The 17,852-nt window shown below is 49.1% G+C and overlaps 2 protein-coding genes across 7 annotated transcripts in view; one reads left to right on the plus strand and one right to left on the minus strand.

The window, feature by feature from the left end:
* The window catches only part of LOC131937420 (protein trapped in endoderm-1), a 34,423-nt gene extending 18,391 nt beyond the window's left edge, over nucleotides 1-16,032 (plus strand). For 3 of the 5 annotated variants that reach the window (XM_059294823.1, XM_059294825.1, XM_059294826.1), the window contains exons 2-3: nucleotides 8,179-8,719; nucleotides 13,749-16,032. In XM_059294823.1, coding sequence (XP_059150806.1) covers nucleotides 8,346-8,719; nucleotides 13,749-14,397 — 1,023 coding nt within the window. In that variant the 5' untranslated portion in view covers nucleotides 8,179-8,345 and the 3' untranslated portion in view covers nucleotides 14,398-16,032. Of the gene's footprint in view, nucleotides 1-8,076; nucleotides 8,720-13,748 lie in introns of those variants that run through there. The other 2 variants (XM_059294828.1, XM_059294827.1) reach the window with 2 other exon arrangements.
* LOC131937417 (histone deacetylase 6) overlaps nucleotides 1-17,852 on the minus strand; it is a 204,671-nt gene that overhangs the window by 66,583 nt on the left and 120,236 nt on the right. For both annotated transcript variants that reach the window (XM_059294820.1, XM_059294819.1), the window contains exon 31: nucleotides 17,490-17,553. In XM_059294820.1, the coding sequence (XP_059150803.1) occupies nucleotides 17,490-17,553 (64 nt within the window). The remainder of the gene's footprint in view (nucleotides 1-17,489; nucleotides 17,554-17,852) is intronic.

The raw sequence follows: 17,852 nt of genomic DNA on the forward strand, positions 1-17,852 counted from the left end.
GGCTACACGGTTTAACATGTTAGGGCTACACGGTTTAACATAAGACGTTAGGGCTACACGGTTTAACATGAGACGTTAGGTCTACACGGTTTAACATGAGACGTTAGGTCTACACGGTTTAACATGAGACGTTAGGTCTACACGGTTTAACATGAGACGTTAGGTCTACACGCGGGGGCCAATTAAGCTTGAGCAGGGCCCTAGACTGAAATTTATTGATATATATATATACATATATATATATATATATATATATATATATATATATATATATATATATATATATATGAAGCTTGTGATGCAAACATTGAAACTGGTTTTTATAGTGAAAACCAACAGTTAAGTAGTGAATTTAGGGGCCCCTAAAATCGGGGGCCCTTGACTGCAGTCATCTCGATTGTAGGAAAAAAAGTCACAGGAAAAAAAGTCACCAATATATATTTACATGAAATTTGTTAATACTTTTATGTATTAAAAATATTCAGAGAGTGCAAATAAACTTAAGATTAATTAAATGTAATGTAATGTGTGTAGGTTGTATACGCATAATCATTTTTATAATTCATCTAAAAATTTTTAGTATGAAGTGTGTGATTGTACTTATGTTAAACATAATATTAATAGCATTTAATAGAATGCTCCAAAGTCGGCGGTTTTCATCGTGTTTTTTTTTTTTTAAATACCAACATCTGACTTACTGCCCTCAACTGATCGCAACAATAATTATGCTTAGTTCATTCACCTTTCCTGCCCACATTTATCGCGCTTATTACATAACAAAGCACGTGATCAAAAGAGAAAGCCGACACGGTTCAAAGGCTGTCATTGACACAAGACGTCAAAAACACACAATATGTTCGGACAATGCCTACTGAGGAGAGGCCGACCATAGAATAGCCTACGGCAAAACATATGCAAAACACAATAATGTGCCTAAATTTCTTTTATAATTAACTTCTCTACCGCGAATTTAACTAAATACGTAACAAACGTTGAGATTATGTAAATTCTCTTAGAGTATTTTTACTTACAATTGTTATAAACCATAATGCTTTTAACGTCTATAAATAATTTATGCTATAAAAAAAATACAACCCACAACAATAAATATACAAAATTTTACAATTCTTAACAAATAAATCAAAATATTTCTAAAAAGATTTTTGTGACTTTTTTTCTGTTTTTTTTTCTCCTGTGACTTTTTTTCCGCTCACCGTCATCTCAGCCCCCTTGGACCAGAATAGTCCAATTTCTAGACCAGTCCACTGTCTAGACTAGACCAGTCCACTGTCTAGACTAGACCAGTCTACTGTCTAGACTAGACCAGTCCACTGTCTAGACCAGTCCACTGTTTAGTATTAGTCCAATGTCTAGACTAGTCTAATGTCTAGTCTAGTCTCATGTCTAGACTAGTCTAATGTCTAGTCTAATGTCTAGACTAGTCTAATGTCCAGACTAGTCTAATGTCTAGACTAGTCTAATGTCTAGTCTAATGTCTAGACTAGTCTAATGGCTAGACTAGTCTAATGTCTAGTCTAATGGCTAGTCTAGTCTAATGTCTAGACTAGACTAATGTCTAGTCTAATGTCCAGACTAGTCTAATGTCTAGACTAGTATAATGGCTAGTCTAGTCTAATGTCTAGACTAGTCTAATGTCTAGACTAGTCTAATGTCTAGTCTAATGTCTAGACAAGTCCAATGTCTAGACTAGTCTAATGTCTAGACTAGTCTAATGTCTAGACTAGTCTAATGTCTAGACTAGTCTAATGTCTAGTCTAATGTCTAGACTAGTCTAAAATCTAGTCTAATGTCTAGACTAGTCTAAAGTCTATCTAATGGCTAGTCTAGTCTAATGTCTAGTCTAGTCTAATGTCTAGTCTAATGTCTAGACTAGTCTAATGTCTAGACTAGTCTAATGTCTAGACTAGTCTAATGTCTAGTCTAGTCTAATGTCTAGACTAGTCTAATGTCTAGACTAGTCTAATGTCTAGACTAGTCTAATGTCTAGACTAGTCTAATGTCTAGACTAGTCTAATGTCTAGACTAATCTAATGTCTAGACTAGTCTAATGTCTAGACGAGTCTAAAGTCTAGACGTCTTTCCTCTATTCCGGCCCACTGTAACTAACACCTGAAAAACTTGAGCAGGTGTTAATTAAAAGTTTACAAATACAAGCCGGACAGGTGTGCTGCATCTGTGGTTGTGTGACGCCTTCTTATGTCATACCGATGTACCTGTACATTTCCTCAGCATGTAGATAGGACTTGACTTCACAAACTATATTTCCTGATCTAGCTATGATCTGAAAAATTATCACCAACAAATCCAATGCCTATAATTCCTCGCAATTCCGGTGTTTTTAATTTCCACAAATTCGTGCATATAATCCCCCCCCCCCAAATCTGGTGCCTATAATCCCCCCAAATCTGGTGCCTATAATCCCCCCAAATCCGGTGCCTATAATCCCCACAAATCCGGTGCCTATAATCCCCCCAAATCCGGTGCCTATAATCCCCACAAATCCGGTGCCTATAATCCCCCATACTCTGATGTTTATAATTAAAACTTGACGTCTCAGTTGTAAACAAACAGCACGTGGTGGCCATTCTGGCATCGATCGAACCTTTTAGGATGGGACAGGAGTGAGCCGTGCCAACCCGGCTGTGATCCAAACACTGGTGATCCACCCCCACACCACACCGGCCATCCACCCCCACACCACACCGGCCATCCACACCACACCGGCCATCCACACCACACCGGCCATCCACACCACACCGGCCATCCACCCCCACACCACACCGGCCATCCACCCCCACACCACACCGGCCATCCACACCACACCGGCCATCCACCCCCACACCACACCGGCCATCCACCCCCACACCACACCGGCCATCCACCCCCACACCACACCGGCCATCCACCCCCACACCACACCGGCCATCCACCCCCACACTACACCGGCCATCCACCCCACACCACACCGGCCATCCACCCCCACACCACACAGGCCATCCACACCACACCGGCCATCCACCCCCACACCACACCGGCCATCCACCCCCACACCACACCGGCCATCCACCCCACACCACACCGGCCATCCACCCCCACACCACAACGGCCATCCACCCCCACACCACAACGGCCATCCACCTCCACACCACACCGGCCATCCACCCCCACACCACACCAGCCATCCACCCCCACACCACACCGGCCATCCACCCCCACACCACACCGGCCATCCACCCCCACACCACACAGGCCATCCACCCCTACACCACACCGGCCATCCACCCCTACACCACACCGGCCATCCACCCCTACACCACACCGGCCATCCACACCACAACGGCCATCCACCCCCACACCACACCGGCCATCCACCCCACACCACACCGGCCATCCACCCCCACACCACACCAGCCATCCACCCCCACACCACACCGGCCATCCACACCACACCGGCCATCCACCCCCACACCACACCGGCCATCCACCCCCACACCACACCGGCCATCCACCCCCACACCACAACGGCCATCCACACCACACCGGCCATCCACCCCCACACCGGCCCTCCACACCACACCGGCCATCCACCCCCACACTACACAGGCCATCCACCCCCACACCACACCGGCCATCCTCCCCCACACCACACCGGCCATCCACCCCCACACCACACCGGCCATCCACACCACACCGGCCATCCACACCACACCGGCCATCCACCCCCACACCACACCGGCCATCCACCCCCACACCACACCGGCCATCCACCCCCACACCACACCGGCCATCCACCCCCACACCACACCGGCCATCCACCCCCACACCACACCGGCCATCCACCCCCACATCACACCGGCCATCCACCCCCACACCACACCGGCCATGTACCCCACACCACACCGGCCATCCACCCCCACACCACACCGGCCATCCACACCACACGGGCCATCCACCCCCACACCACACCGGCCATCCACCCCCACACCACACCGGCCATCCAAACCACACCGGCCATCCACACCACACCAGCCATCCACCCCCACACCACACCGGCCATCCACACCACACCAGCATCCACCCCCACACCACACCGGCCATCCACACCACACCGGCCATCCACACCACACCAGCCATCCACCCCCACACCACACCGGCCATCCACACCACACCACACCACACCGGCCATCCACCCCCACACCACACCGGCCATCCACACCACACCACACCGGCCATCCACCCCCACACCACACCGGCCATGTACCCCACACCACACCGGCCATCCACCCCCACACCACACCGGCCATCCACACCACACGGGCCATCCACCCCCACACCACACCGGCCATCCACCCCCACACCACACCGGCCATCCAAACCACACCGGCCATCCACACCACACCGGCCATCCACCCCCACACTACACCGGCCATCCACACCACACCGGCCATCCACACCACACCAGCCATCCACCCCCACACCACACCGGCCATCCACACCACACCAGCATCCACCCCCACACCACACCGGCCATCCACACCACACCGGCCATCCACACCACACCAGCCATCCACCCCCACACCACACCGGCCATCCACACCACACCACACCACACCGGCCATCCACCCCCACACCACACCGGCCATCCACACCACACCACACCGGCCATCCACCCCCACACCACACCGGCCATCCACACCACACCGGCCATCCACACCACACCGGTCATCCACACCACACCGGCCATCCACCCCCACACCACACCGGCCATCCACACCACACCGGCCATCCACCCCCACACCACACCGGCCATCCACCCCCTCACCACACCGGCCATCCACCCCACACCACACCGGCCATCCACCCCCACACCACACCGGCCATCCACCCCCACCCCACACCAGCCATCCACCCCACACCGGCCATCCACCCCCACACCACACCGGCCATCCACACCCACACCACACCGGCCATCCACCCCCACCCCACACCAGCCATCCACCCCCACACCGGCCATCCACCCCCCACACCACACCGGCCATCCACCCCCACACCACACCGGCCATCCACCCCCACACCACACCGGCCTACCACCCCCACACAAGTCAATCAAGTGGGCTCCGCTGTAGAAAGACCGCGGTCAATAATGGATGACGCGGTCACAACAAGTAACCCGGGGGTAAGGTGACAGTGGCCGTGCTGGGGGTGGGGGGATGGGGGTGGGAGGTCAGGCAATGGCCGAGGCTAGGTTGACTTTGACCGGGTTGTGATTGCTGGAGTGTAGGGGTTGGCTGATTTGACGACACAAGAAAACAGCTGACTGAGCAAGTCGTGGCCAGCACGTCGCGGCCAGCAGTTCTTCAATCACAGGCTGACCCCTGTCTGGCAGGATCCCAAAACCTAACGACTATCGAACGATAAAAGCCACACGCTATCAGCGTGTGCTAACAGAATTCATGCAACACAGGGAAACAGCTGGACTAGATCAAATACTACCATAAGCACCAACCACTACCACTACCACCAGCACCAACCACTACCACCAACCACTACCACCAGCACCAACCACTACCACCAGCACCAACCACTACCACCAGCACCAGCCACTACCACCAACCACTACCACAGCCACTACCACCAGCACCAGCCACTACCACCAGCACCAGCCACTACCACCAGCACCAGCCACTACCACCAGCCACTACCACCAGCCACTACCACCAGCACCAGCCACTACCACCAGCACCAGCCACTACCACCAGCCACTACCACCAGCACCAACCACTACCACAAATCACTACCACCAGCACCAACCACTACCACCAGCACCAGCCACTACCACCAGCCACTACCACCAACCACTACCACCAGCACCAGCCACTACCACCAGCACCAGCCACTACCACCAGCCACTACCATCAGCACCAGCCACTACCACCAGCCACTACCACCAGCACCAGCCACTACCACCAGCCACTACCACCAGCACCAACCACCACCACCAACCACTACCACCAGCACCAACCACTACCACCAGCCACTACCACCAGCCACTACCACCAGCACCAGCCACTACCACCAGCACCAACCACTACCACCAGCCACTACCACCAGCCACTACCACCAGCACCGGCCACTACCACCAGCACCAACCACTACCACCAGCACCAACCACTACCACCAGCACCAACCACTACCACCAGCACCAGCCACTACCACCAACCACTACCACCAGCACCAGCCACTACCACCAGCCACTACCACCAGCACCAGCCACTACCACCAGCCACTACCACCAGCACTAGCCACTACCACCAGCACCAGCCACTACCACCAGCACTAGCCACTACCACCAGCACCAACCACTACCACCAGCCACTACCACCAGCCACTACCACTACCACCAGCACCAACCACTACCACCAGCCACTACCACCAGCCACTACCACCAGCCACTGCGACCAGCCACTACCACCAGCCACTACCACTACCACCAGCACCAACCACTACCACCAGCCACTACCACCAGCCACTATCACTACCACCAACACCAACCACTACCACCAACCACTACCACCAGCCACTACCACCCGCTACTTACTCTATCACCAACATACAAGTCGATATGTTTATACAAGCGCGCATGCAAAAGCTAACAATACAGGAAGTGGAAGCCATTTTACAAAGCCTAATCAAGAACTTCCGGTTGGTTGAGCCGATAGCTTTGCTTGCCTGAAACTAAGCGACGGCTTTCTGGTGTGATGTAATGGGGGTGGGGGGAGGGCGTAATTGGGGGGTGGGGTGGGATATAATGGGGGTGGGGGTGAGTGTGATGTAATGGGGATGGGGTGAGATGTAATGGGGGTGTGATGTAATGGGGATGGGGTGGGATGTAATGGGGATGGGGTGAGATGTAATGGGGGTGTGATGTAATGGGGGTGGGGGTGTGATGTAATGGGGGTGGGGTGTGATGTAATGGGGGTGGGGGTGTGATGTAATGGGGGTGGGGTGTGATCTAATGGGGGTGGGGGTGAGTGGGATGTAATGGGGTGGGGGTGAGTGTGATGTAATGGGGGTGTGATGTAATGGGGGTGGGGGTGTGATGTAATGGGGGTGGGGTGTGATCTAATGGGGGTGGGGGTGAGTGGGATGTAATGGGGGTGGGGGTGAGTGTGATGTAATGGGGGTGTGATGTAATGGGGGTGGGTTGGGGTGTAATGGGGGTGGAGTAGGATGTAATGGGGGGTATAGAAGTGTTTGCTTGTGTAAACCGGCAGTAGGTTTTGTTTGAGGGTTCAGCTTTTGATTGAGGGGTCAGCTGTTGATTGAGGGGTCAGCTGTTGATTGAGGGGTCAGCTTTCGAATGGTTTGGGTGGCCATTGGTTTACTGCTGAAATATGAAGGCAATACGGGCAGCTGAGGTGTGTACCCAGTGTGTCCACTTATTGATTTGTCATCTGGTCAGGTCGTGTCAAGTTAGGGGGGGGGGGTGGGGGTGGATAGGATCTTTAAGACAGATAAGACAATGAAAGACAGCGGTCAAACATGCAAGACAAGTTACTACAGCCACAAAGCCGTAGACAAGTAACGTGTCGTGTGGGACTACTCATATAGGCCCAGCTGTAAGCTGAGCCCGCCTTACCTGCGCCTGCCATGTGACGACTGTAAACACGCGCTGAAGGTTAGGAATGTACTCACATAGCTCAGGGGAGCTCACACAGGGGGGTTGGGGTGTTCCAGGGGGGGGGGGAGTTCACACAGGGGGGTTGGGGGTGTTCCTGGGGGGAGCTCACTTAGGAAGTGTCGGGGGAGGCGTGAGTTTGGTGCATCCCTTGGGTGGGGACAGAGAAAACACCTTCCACGTTTCGTCCAAAAACACCTCCGTCTGTCAGTGAACCAGTACCAAAGAAAAAAATATTAAATACAAGGCCCCTGCTCGACCCCTGACCCGTACTCGACCCTTGACCCGTAATCGACCCTTGACCCGTACTCGACCCAGAAAAAAACCGCTGACCAATCATGAGAGCCACTCCCTACCCTGTGACCAGTCAACAGTTTCTATCAGATGACCAGCAACACCTGGACTAGATGTCATGTTACCCGCTATAGCAATCAGACAAGCGTCAGACGGCAGAACTAAATCATATTTCTTTATCCTAGGTGGCGACCAGCGAACAGAAACAACTGGGATGACAACTGACAAGACAGGCTCAAGTCGGGCGTGTTGAGGTCATCGTCTGGCGTCACGTGACTGGTTCTTTCAATCAAAGATTGGATACATTTGACTGGCCATACAGCTTGTGCTGGACGGTGGTCAGTAGAGGACCATGAACAGCTCGGCGCTGGTGGACGAGTCCAGCAGCAACGCCACCTGTGACGGCATCGACTGCTACCCGGACATCGTCTTTGAGATGGCCACGGTGTTGACCGTCGTGCTGGCCGTGTTCGGGGCGTTCGGCAACATCCTGACCGTGCTAGCTATCCTGACCAGTCGGCTCAGGAACAACATCAACAGTATCCTCATCTGCAACCTCAGCGTGTCGGACCTGGCCTACTGCTCGGTGGTGCTGCCCCTACAGGCCCTGACTTTCTACAGCAAGTCCTGGCCACTCTCGCCCATCCTGTGTCAACTGCATGCGGCCCTCAGGATCTGGATGATTGGCGTCAACATGATGCTGCTCAGTACCATCGCTCTCTACAGGTGAGTGACGTCATCATCTAGTACCATAGCTCATCATCCTAACTCCCATAAATCTATACAGGTGAGTGACGTCATCATCTAGTACCATAGCTCATCATCCTAACTCCCATAAATCTATACAGGTGAGTCACGTCATCATCTAGTACCATAGCTCATCCTCCCAACTCCCATAAATCTATACAGGTGAGTGACGTCATCATCTAGTACCATAGCTCATCCTCCTAACTCCCATAAATCTATACAGTTGAGTCACGTCATCTAGTACCATAGCTCATCCTCCCAACTCCCATAAATCTATACAGGTGAGTGACGTCATCATCTAGTACCATAGCTCATCCTCCCAACTCCCATAAATCTATACAGGTGAGTGACGTCATCATCTAGTACCATAGCTCATCATCCTAACTCCCATAAATCTATACAGTTGAGTCACGTCATCTAGTACCATAGCTCATCATCCCAACTCCCATAAATCTATACAGGTGAGTGACGTCATCATCTAGTACCATAGCTCATCCTCCTAACTCCCATAAATCTATACAGGTGAGTGACGTCATCATCTAGTACCATAGCTCATTCTCCCAACTCCCATAAATCTATACAGGTGAGTGACGTCATCATCTAGTACCATAGCTCAGCATCCTAACTCCCATAAATCTATACAGGTGAGTGACGTCATCATCTAGTACCATAGCTCATCCTCCCAACTCCCATAAATCTATACAGGTGAGTGACGTCATCATCTAGTACCATAGCTCATCATCCTAACTCCCATAAATCTATGCAGTTGAGTCACGTCATCATCTAGTACCATAGCTCATCCTCCCAACTCCCATAAATCTATACAGTTGAGTCACGTCATCTAGTACCATAGCTCATCATCCTAACTCCCATAAATCTATACAGGTGAGTGACGTCATCATCTAGTACCATAGCTCATCCTCCCAACTCCCATAAATCTATACAGTTGAGTCACGTCATCTAGTACCATAGCTCATCATCCTAACTCCCATAAATCTATACAGGTGAGTGACGTCATCATCTAGTACCATAGCTCATCATCCCAACTCCCATAAATCTATACAGGTGAGTGACGTCATCATCTAGTACCATAGCTCATCATCCTAACTCCCATAAATCTATACAGTTGAGTCACGTCATCTAGTACCATAGCTCATCATCCTAACTCCCATAAATCTATACAGGTGAGTGACGTCATCATCTAGTACCATAGCTCATCCTCCCAACTCCCATAAATCTATACAGTTGAGTCACGTCATCTAGTACCATAGCTCATCATCCTAACTCCCATAAATCTATACAGGTGAGTGACGTCATCATCTAGTACCATAGCTCATCCTCCTAACTCCCATAAATCTATACAGGTGAGTGACGTCATCATCTAGTACCATAGCTCATCCTCCCAACTCCCATAAATCTATACAGGTGAGTGACGTCATCATCTAGTACCATAGCTCATCATCCTAACTCCCATAAATCTATACAGTTGAGTCACGTCATCTAGTACCATAGCTCATCATCCTAACTCCCATAAATCTATACAGGTGAGTGACGTCATCATCTAGTACCATAGCTCATCCTCCCAACTCCCATAAATCTATACAGGTGAGTGACGTCATCATCTAGTACCATAGCTCATCATCCTAACTCCCATAAATCTATACAGGTGAGTGACGTCATCATCTAGTACCATAGCTCATCCTCCTAACTCCCATAAATCTATACAGGTGAGTGACGTCATCATCTAGTACCATAGCTCATCATCCTAACTCCCATAAATCTATACAGGTGAGTGACGTCATCATCTAGTACCATAGCTCATCCTCCTAACTCCCATAAATCTATACAGGTGAGTGACGTCATCATCTAGTACCATAGCTCATCATCCTAACTCCCATAAATCTATACAGGTGAGTGACGTCATCATCTAGTACCATAGCTCATCATCCTAACTCCCATAAATCTATACAGGTGAGTGACGTCATCATCTAGTACCATAGCTCATCCTCCCAACTCCCATAAATCTATACAGGTGAGTCACATCATCTAGTACCATAGCTCATCATCCTAACTCCCATAAATCTATACAGGTGAGTCACATCATCTAGTACCATAGCTCATCATCCTAACTCCCATAAATCTATACAGTTGAGTCACGTCATCTAGTACCATAGCTCATCATCCTAACTCCCATAAATCTATACAGGTGAGTGACGTCATCATCTAGTACCATAGCTCACCCTCCCAACTCCCATAAATCTATACAGGTGAGTGACGTCATCATCTAGTACCATAGCTCATCCTCCCAACTCCCATAAATCTATACAGTTGAGTCACGTCATCTAGTACCATAGCTCATCATCCTTACTCCCATAAATCTATACAGGTGAGTGACGTCATCATCTAGTACCATAGCTCATCATCCTAACTCCCATAAATCTATACAGGTGAGTGACGTCATCATCTAGTACCATAGCTCATCCTCCCAACTCCCATAAATCTATACAGGTGAGTCACATCATCTAGTACCATAGCTCATCCTCCCAACTCCCATAAATCTATACAGGTGAGTCACATCATCTAGTACCATAGCTCATCATCCTAACTCCCATAAATCTATACAGGTGAGTCACATCATCTAGTACCATAGCTCATCATCCTAACTCCCATAAATCTATACAGGTGAGTGACGTCATCATCTAGTACCATAGCTCATCATCCTAACTCCCATAAATCTATACAGGTGAGTGACGTCATCATCTAGTACCATAGCTCATCCTCCCAACTCCCATAAATCTATACAGGTGAGTGACGTCATCATCTAGTACCATAGCTCATCATCCTAACTCCCATAAATCTATACAGGTGAGTCACATCATCTAGTACCATAGCTCATCATCCTAACTCCCATAAATCTATACAGTTGAGTCACGTCATCTAGTACCATAGCTCATCATCCTAACTCCCATAAATCTATACAGGTGAGTGACGTCATCATCTAGTACCATAGCTCATCATCCTTACTCCCATAAATCTATACAGGTGAGTGACGTCATCATCTAGTACCATAGCTCATCCTCCTAACTCCCATAAATCTATACAGGTGAGTGACGTCATCATCTAGTACCATAGCTCATCATCCTAACTCCCATAAATCTATACAGGTGAGTGACGTCATCATCTAGTACCATAGCTCATCCTCCCAACTCCCATAAATCTATACAGGTGAGTGACGTCATCATCTAGTACCATAGCTCATCCTCCCAACTCCCATAAATCTATACAGGTGAGTGACGTCATCATCTAGTACCATAGCTCATCATCCTAACTCCCATAAATCTATACAGGTGAGTCACGTCATCATCTAGTACCATAGCTCATCATCCTTACTCCCATAAATCTATACAGGTGAGTGACGTCATCATCTAGTACCATAGCTCATCCTCCCAACTCCCATAAATCTATACAGTTGAGTCACGTCATCTAGTACCATAGCTCATCATCCTAACTCCCATAAATCTATACAGGTGAGTGACGTCATCATCTAGTACCATAGCTCATCATCCTTACTCCCATAAATCTATACAGGTGAGTGACGTCATCATCTAGTACCATAGCTCACCCTCCCAACTCCCATAAATCTATACAGGTGAGTCACGTCATCATCTAGTACCATAGCTCATCATCCTTACTCCCATAAATCTATACAGGTGAGTGACGTCATCATCTAGTACCATAGCTCATCCTCCCAACTCCCATAAATCTATACAGTTGAGTCACGTCATCTAGTACCATAGCTCATCATCCTAACTCCCATAAATCTATACAGGTGAGTGACGTCATCATCTAGTACCATAGCTCATCCTCCCAACTCCCATAAATCTATACAGTTGAGTCACGTCATCTAGTACCATAGCTCATCATCCCAACTCCCATAAATCTATACAGGTGAGTGACGTCATCATCTAGTACCATAGCTCATCATCCTAACTCCCATAAATCTATACAGTTGAGTCACATCATCAAGTACCATAGCTCATCCTCCCAACTCCCATAAATCTATACAGGTGAGTGACGTCATCATCTAGTACCATAGCTCATCATCCTAACTCCCATAAATCTATACAGTTGAGTCACGTCATCTAGTACCATAGCTCATCATCCCAACTCCCATAAATCTATACAGGTGAGTGACGTCATCATCTAGTACCATAGCTCATCCTCCTAACTCCCATAAATCTATACAGGTGAGTGACGTCATCATCTAGTACCATAGCTCATCCTCCCAACTCCCATAAATCTATACAGTTGAGTCACGTCATCTAGTACCATAGCTCATCCTCCCAACTCCCATAAATCTATACAGGTGAGTGACGTCATCATCTAGTACCATAGCTCATCCTCCCAACTCCCATAAATCTATACAGTTGAGTCACGTCATCTAGTACCATAGCTCATCCTCCCAACTCCCATAAATCTATACAGGTGAGTGACGTCATCATCTAGTACCATAGCTCATCCTCCCAACTCCCATAAATCTATACAGTTGAGTCACGTCATCATCTAGTACCATAGCTCATCATCCTTACTCCCATAAATCTATACAGTTGAGTCACGTCATCATCTAGTACCATAGCTCATCCTCCTAACTCCCATAAATCTATACAGGTGAGTGACGTCACTACTTCCTGTAACATCGTCTCTGTAGGTGATTCCATGCATGCTCTACACTTTCTACACGTATTCATGTCTCTGTCCCCATGACAACCAACATGTCTCACCATGTCCCCATGACAACCAACTCTTGTGACTCCACCCCCAGCTACACGTATTCATGTCTCACCATGTCCCCATGACAACCAACTCTTGTGACTCCACCCCCAGCTACACGTATTCATGTCTCACCATGTCCCCATGACAACCAACTCTTGTGACTCCACCCCCAGCTACACGTATTCATGTCTCACCATGTCCCCATGACAACCAACTCTTGTGACTCCACCCCCAGGTTCCTGCACGTGGTCCACCCACAGAGCCACACCCGCTACACCCAGACCTCGTGGTTTGTCGGCGCCTGCAGCCTGTGCTGGGCCCTGCCCTTCATCTTCGTGTTGACGCCCCTGGTGGACTGGTGGGGCTCCTTCTGCTTCCAGGAGCGTATCCTCCAGTGCACGTTTAGCGCCTCCAGCAGTAAGTCGCACAAGATCGCCACCATCACGGCCGGCTACGTCGTGCCCTGCGTCTTCATCTGTGTCTGCTACGCCCGCATCGGCTGGGTCGTGTGCACGACACGGCGACGCGCCTCCCGGGGCAGTCAGTACCGCAAGCAGCGCGCCAAGCGGGAGTCGTTCCGCCTGACCGGCATGATGATCCTCATCTTCGTCGGCTTCCTGCTGGGGACCACGCCCTTCTTCGCCATCAACACCATCGACAACAAGCTGCGGTACCCGATGCCGCACATCTGGTCGCCCTTCCTGGCCTGGGTCATGTACAGCCTCAACCCCCTCATCTACACCATCATGGACGCCAACTTCCAGCGCGCCTACCACCGCCTCCTGCTCTGCTTGATCTTCAAGCCCGACAACGTGGCCGAGACCAGTGTTGTAGACAGGCAAAGCACGTTACTAGCCGGGAAAAATGAAAACGCCAATCAGTAAACCTGCTAGAAGGGCAATAGACCTACTATAAGGGCAATAGACCTACTATAAGGGCAATCAGTAGACCTACTAGAAGGGCAATCAGTAAACCTGCATAGACCTACCAAAAGGACAATCCATAGACCTACTAGAAGGGCAATCAGTAGACCTACTAGAAGGGCAATCAATAGACCTGCTAGAAGGCCAATCAGTAAACCTACTAGAAGGGCAATCAATAGACCTACTAGCAGGATATGGACAATTAGTAGACCTACTAGAAGGGCTATCAGTAGACCTGCTAGAAGGGCAATCAGTAGACCTGCTAGAAGGCCAATCAGTAGACCTGCTAGAAGGGCAATCAGTAGACCTGCTAGAAGGGCAATCAGTAAACCTACTAGAAGGACAATCAATAGACCTACTAGAAGGGCAATCAGTAAACCTACTAGAAGGGCAATCAATAGACCTACTAGCAGGATATGGACAATTAGTAGACCTACTAGAAGGGCAATAGACCTACTAGAAGGGCTATCAGTAGACCTGCTAGAAGGGCAATCAGCAGACCTGCTAGAAGGGCAATCAGTAGACCTGCTAGAAGGGCAATCCATAGACCTACTAGCAGGATATGGACAATTAGTAGACCTACCAAAAGGACAATCAACATACCTACTAGAAGGGCAATAAACCTACTAGAAGGATAATCAATAGACCTACTAGAAGGATAATCAATAGACCTACTACTACGAGCCGTTAAAATCGCCCACCATTAGGACGTGCCGCTAAAGGGAGAAAGGGCTCAAGTTGACGGCATCATTAGGAGGTGGGAACCTTCGCATTTCGTTAGCCGCTACCATTGATGTGTAGTTTGTAGGGTAGACCATCATTTAACGCAGACAAATGGACAATGCTGGACATTAGAAGACAAATGGACAGACGGCTGACATGAACAGACTAGGCTGAGTGCTGGACTACTGAAGTCATCAAGTTTTGTGTTTAGTAAACATTTGTATCGGACACAGCGGGTTTGTGATGTGTAGACATTTATCGTCAGTCAACTCAATATCTGCGCTTTTAGATTTGGTTTTGAGCTGATCAACTTCATCTCTCGGTCGATATTAACCTTCAGTTATTGTGCTACATGATTACTTGACGTAGTTCTCCAAATAAACAAGTGAAACGAAATTTGAAACTAGCGACACTGTGCTCTCCTCTTCCTATGGGCGTTACGATGTGCTTTAACTGTAGGGAACCTCACTGGTGTAGAGCGGCGCATTACTTTTATTTTATAAACCATTGGACTGGCAGGGTATGAATGACAGTTGGGGGCTAGACTGTGATATGAGCATTTGAGGGGCAGACTGTGATATGAACATTTGAGGGGCAGACTGTGATATATCTATAAAGTTGCTAATCTATTTGATTGATGGGGCGCATTAGTCCATACATTGGGGATCCTGATTGAAAATATACGACGGTGTGTTGTACCGTTGAAGCTTTGTATCTATTAAGTTAAGTCATATTTGTATTGTTGCATCTTTTAGCCTTAAACCTGTGTTTCAAGATTTGTACATTTCTGTATATAAACATCATGATGTGTATAGCTATGATGTGTATAGCTATGATGTTCTCGCTTTATCAATAAACTGATACAAACAATGATGTAATTGTGTTAACAATCAGGAAATGATTTTGAGTTAGTTCTATTGAATGATTGTGATAAAATCCAAGAATGATTGAGAAATGATCCATCAAATGATTGTGATTGTATCAATGGAACGATTATGATCCATCTCAAAATTCAGCTGCTAGACACGAGTGATGCCAGGGTTTAACACAACAATTAGATGAGATTTGTATTCAAACTAAAACATTTTGAACCCACATTTTGTGGCCACGGAATTTAAAAATCAAACAACAGAGCTTGAATTAAAACTTTCGAAATCATCTCATACCTGTAGTAGGGGTGTGGCCCCGGATATCTGGGGTGTGGGCCGGGATATCTGGGGTGTGGGCCGGGATATCTGGGTTGTGGCCCGGGATATCTGGGGTGTGGCCCGGGATATCTGGGGTGTGGCCCGGGATATCTGGGGTGTGGGCCGGGATATCTGGGATGTGGCCCGGGATATCTGGGGTGTGGCCCGGGATATCTGGGATGTGGGCCGGGATATCTGGGATATGGCCCGGGATATCTGGGATGTGGCCCGGGATATCTGGGATGTGGGCCGGGATATCTGGGGTGTGGCCCGGGATATCTGGGATGTGGCCCGGGATATCTGGGATGTGGCCCGGGATATCTGGGATGTGGGCCGGGATATCTGGGGTGTGGGCCGGGATATCTGGGATGTGGCCCGGGATATCTGGGATGTGGGCCGGGATATCTGGGATGTGGGCCGGGATATCTGGGATGTGGCCCGAAATATCTGGGGTGTGGGCCGGGATATCTGGGGTGTGGGCCGGGATATCTGGGGTGTGGGCCGGGATATCTGGGGTGTGGCCCGGGATATCTGGGGTGTGGGCCGGGATATCTGGGGTGTGGGCCGGGATATCTGGGATGTGGCCCGGGATATCTGGGATGTGGGCCGGGATATCTGGGGTGTGGGCCGGGATATCTGGGGTGTGGGCCGGGATATCTGGGGTGTGGGCCGGGATATCTGGGGTGTGGGCCGGGATATCTGGGGTGTGGCCCGGGATATCTGGGGTGTGGGCCGGGATATCTGGGGTGTGGCCCGGAATATCTGGGGTGTGGGCCGGGATATCTGGGGTGTGGCCCGGGATATCTGGGGTGTGGGCCGGAATATCTGGGGTGTGGCCCGGGATATCTGGGGTGTGGGCCGGGATATCTGGGGTGTGGCCCGGGATATCTGGGATGTGGGCCGGGATATCAGAGTTGTGGACCTGGCTAACAGGGTTTTGGCCAGGGCAGTGATGGGCATGTGGTGTTGACTGTGCTACGAGGTGTAGGTGGAACATACATATATATATATATATATATATATATATATATATATATATATATATATATATATATATATATATATATATATATATATATATATATATATATATATATATATATATATATATATATATATATGTGTGTATGTGTGTAAACTTACCTTGGACTGGCCGGGGTTTTCTTTTCCTGACGGCAGACGACCTCTGGCCCAGGCGGGATTTTCACTGAAACAAAAAAAAAGTTTTGAAAAAGTTGTGAAGTTGCTAGACAATTCTCTTGGACGCAAAAGTTTGATTAGAACAGCCAATCGGCCACTGCCTACATGTACACACAGGGACAGCTTGGGTATGTTGAACAGAAATCAAACTTAACTAGCGTCAAGTTGGATGTAAAGAGTGTTCAGTTGGAAAGTGACGTTTGAATGTAAAGAGTGTTCATTTGAAAGGTGAAGTGTGAATGTAAAAAGTGTTCAGTTGGAAGGTCAAGTGTGAATGTAAGAGTGTTCATTTGGAAAGTGAAGTTT

Source organism: Physella acuta, unplaced genomic scaffold (assembly GCF_028476545.2).
Source record: "Physella acuta isolate Inbredline_101_S28 unplaced genomic scaffold, ASM2847654v3 ptg000209l, whole genome shotgun sequence".
NCBI classification, from domain to species: Eukaryota; Metazoa; Mollusca; class Gastropoda; family Physidae; genus Physella; species Physella acuta.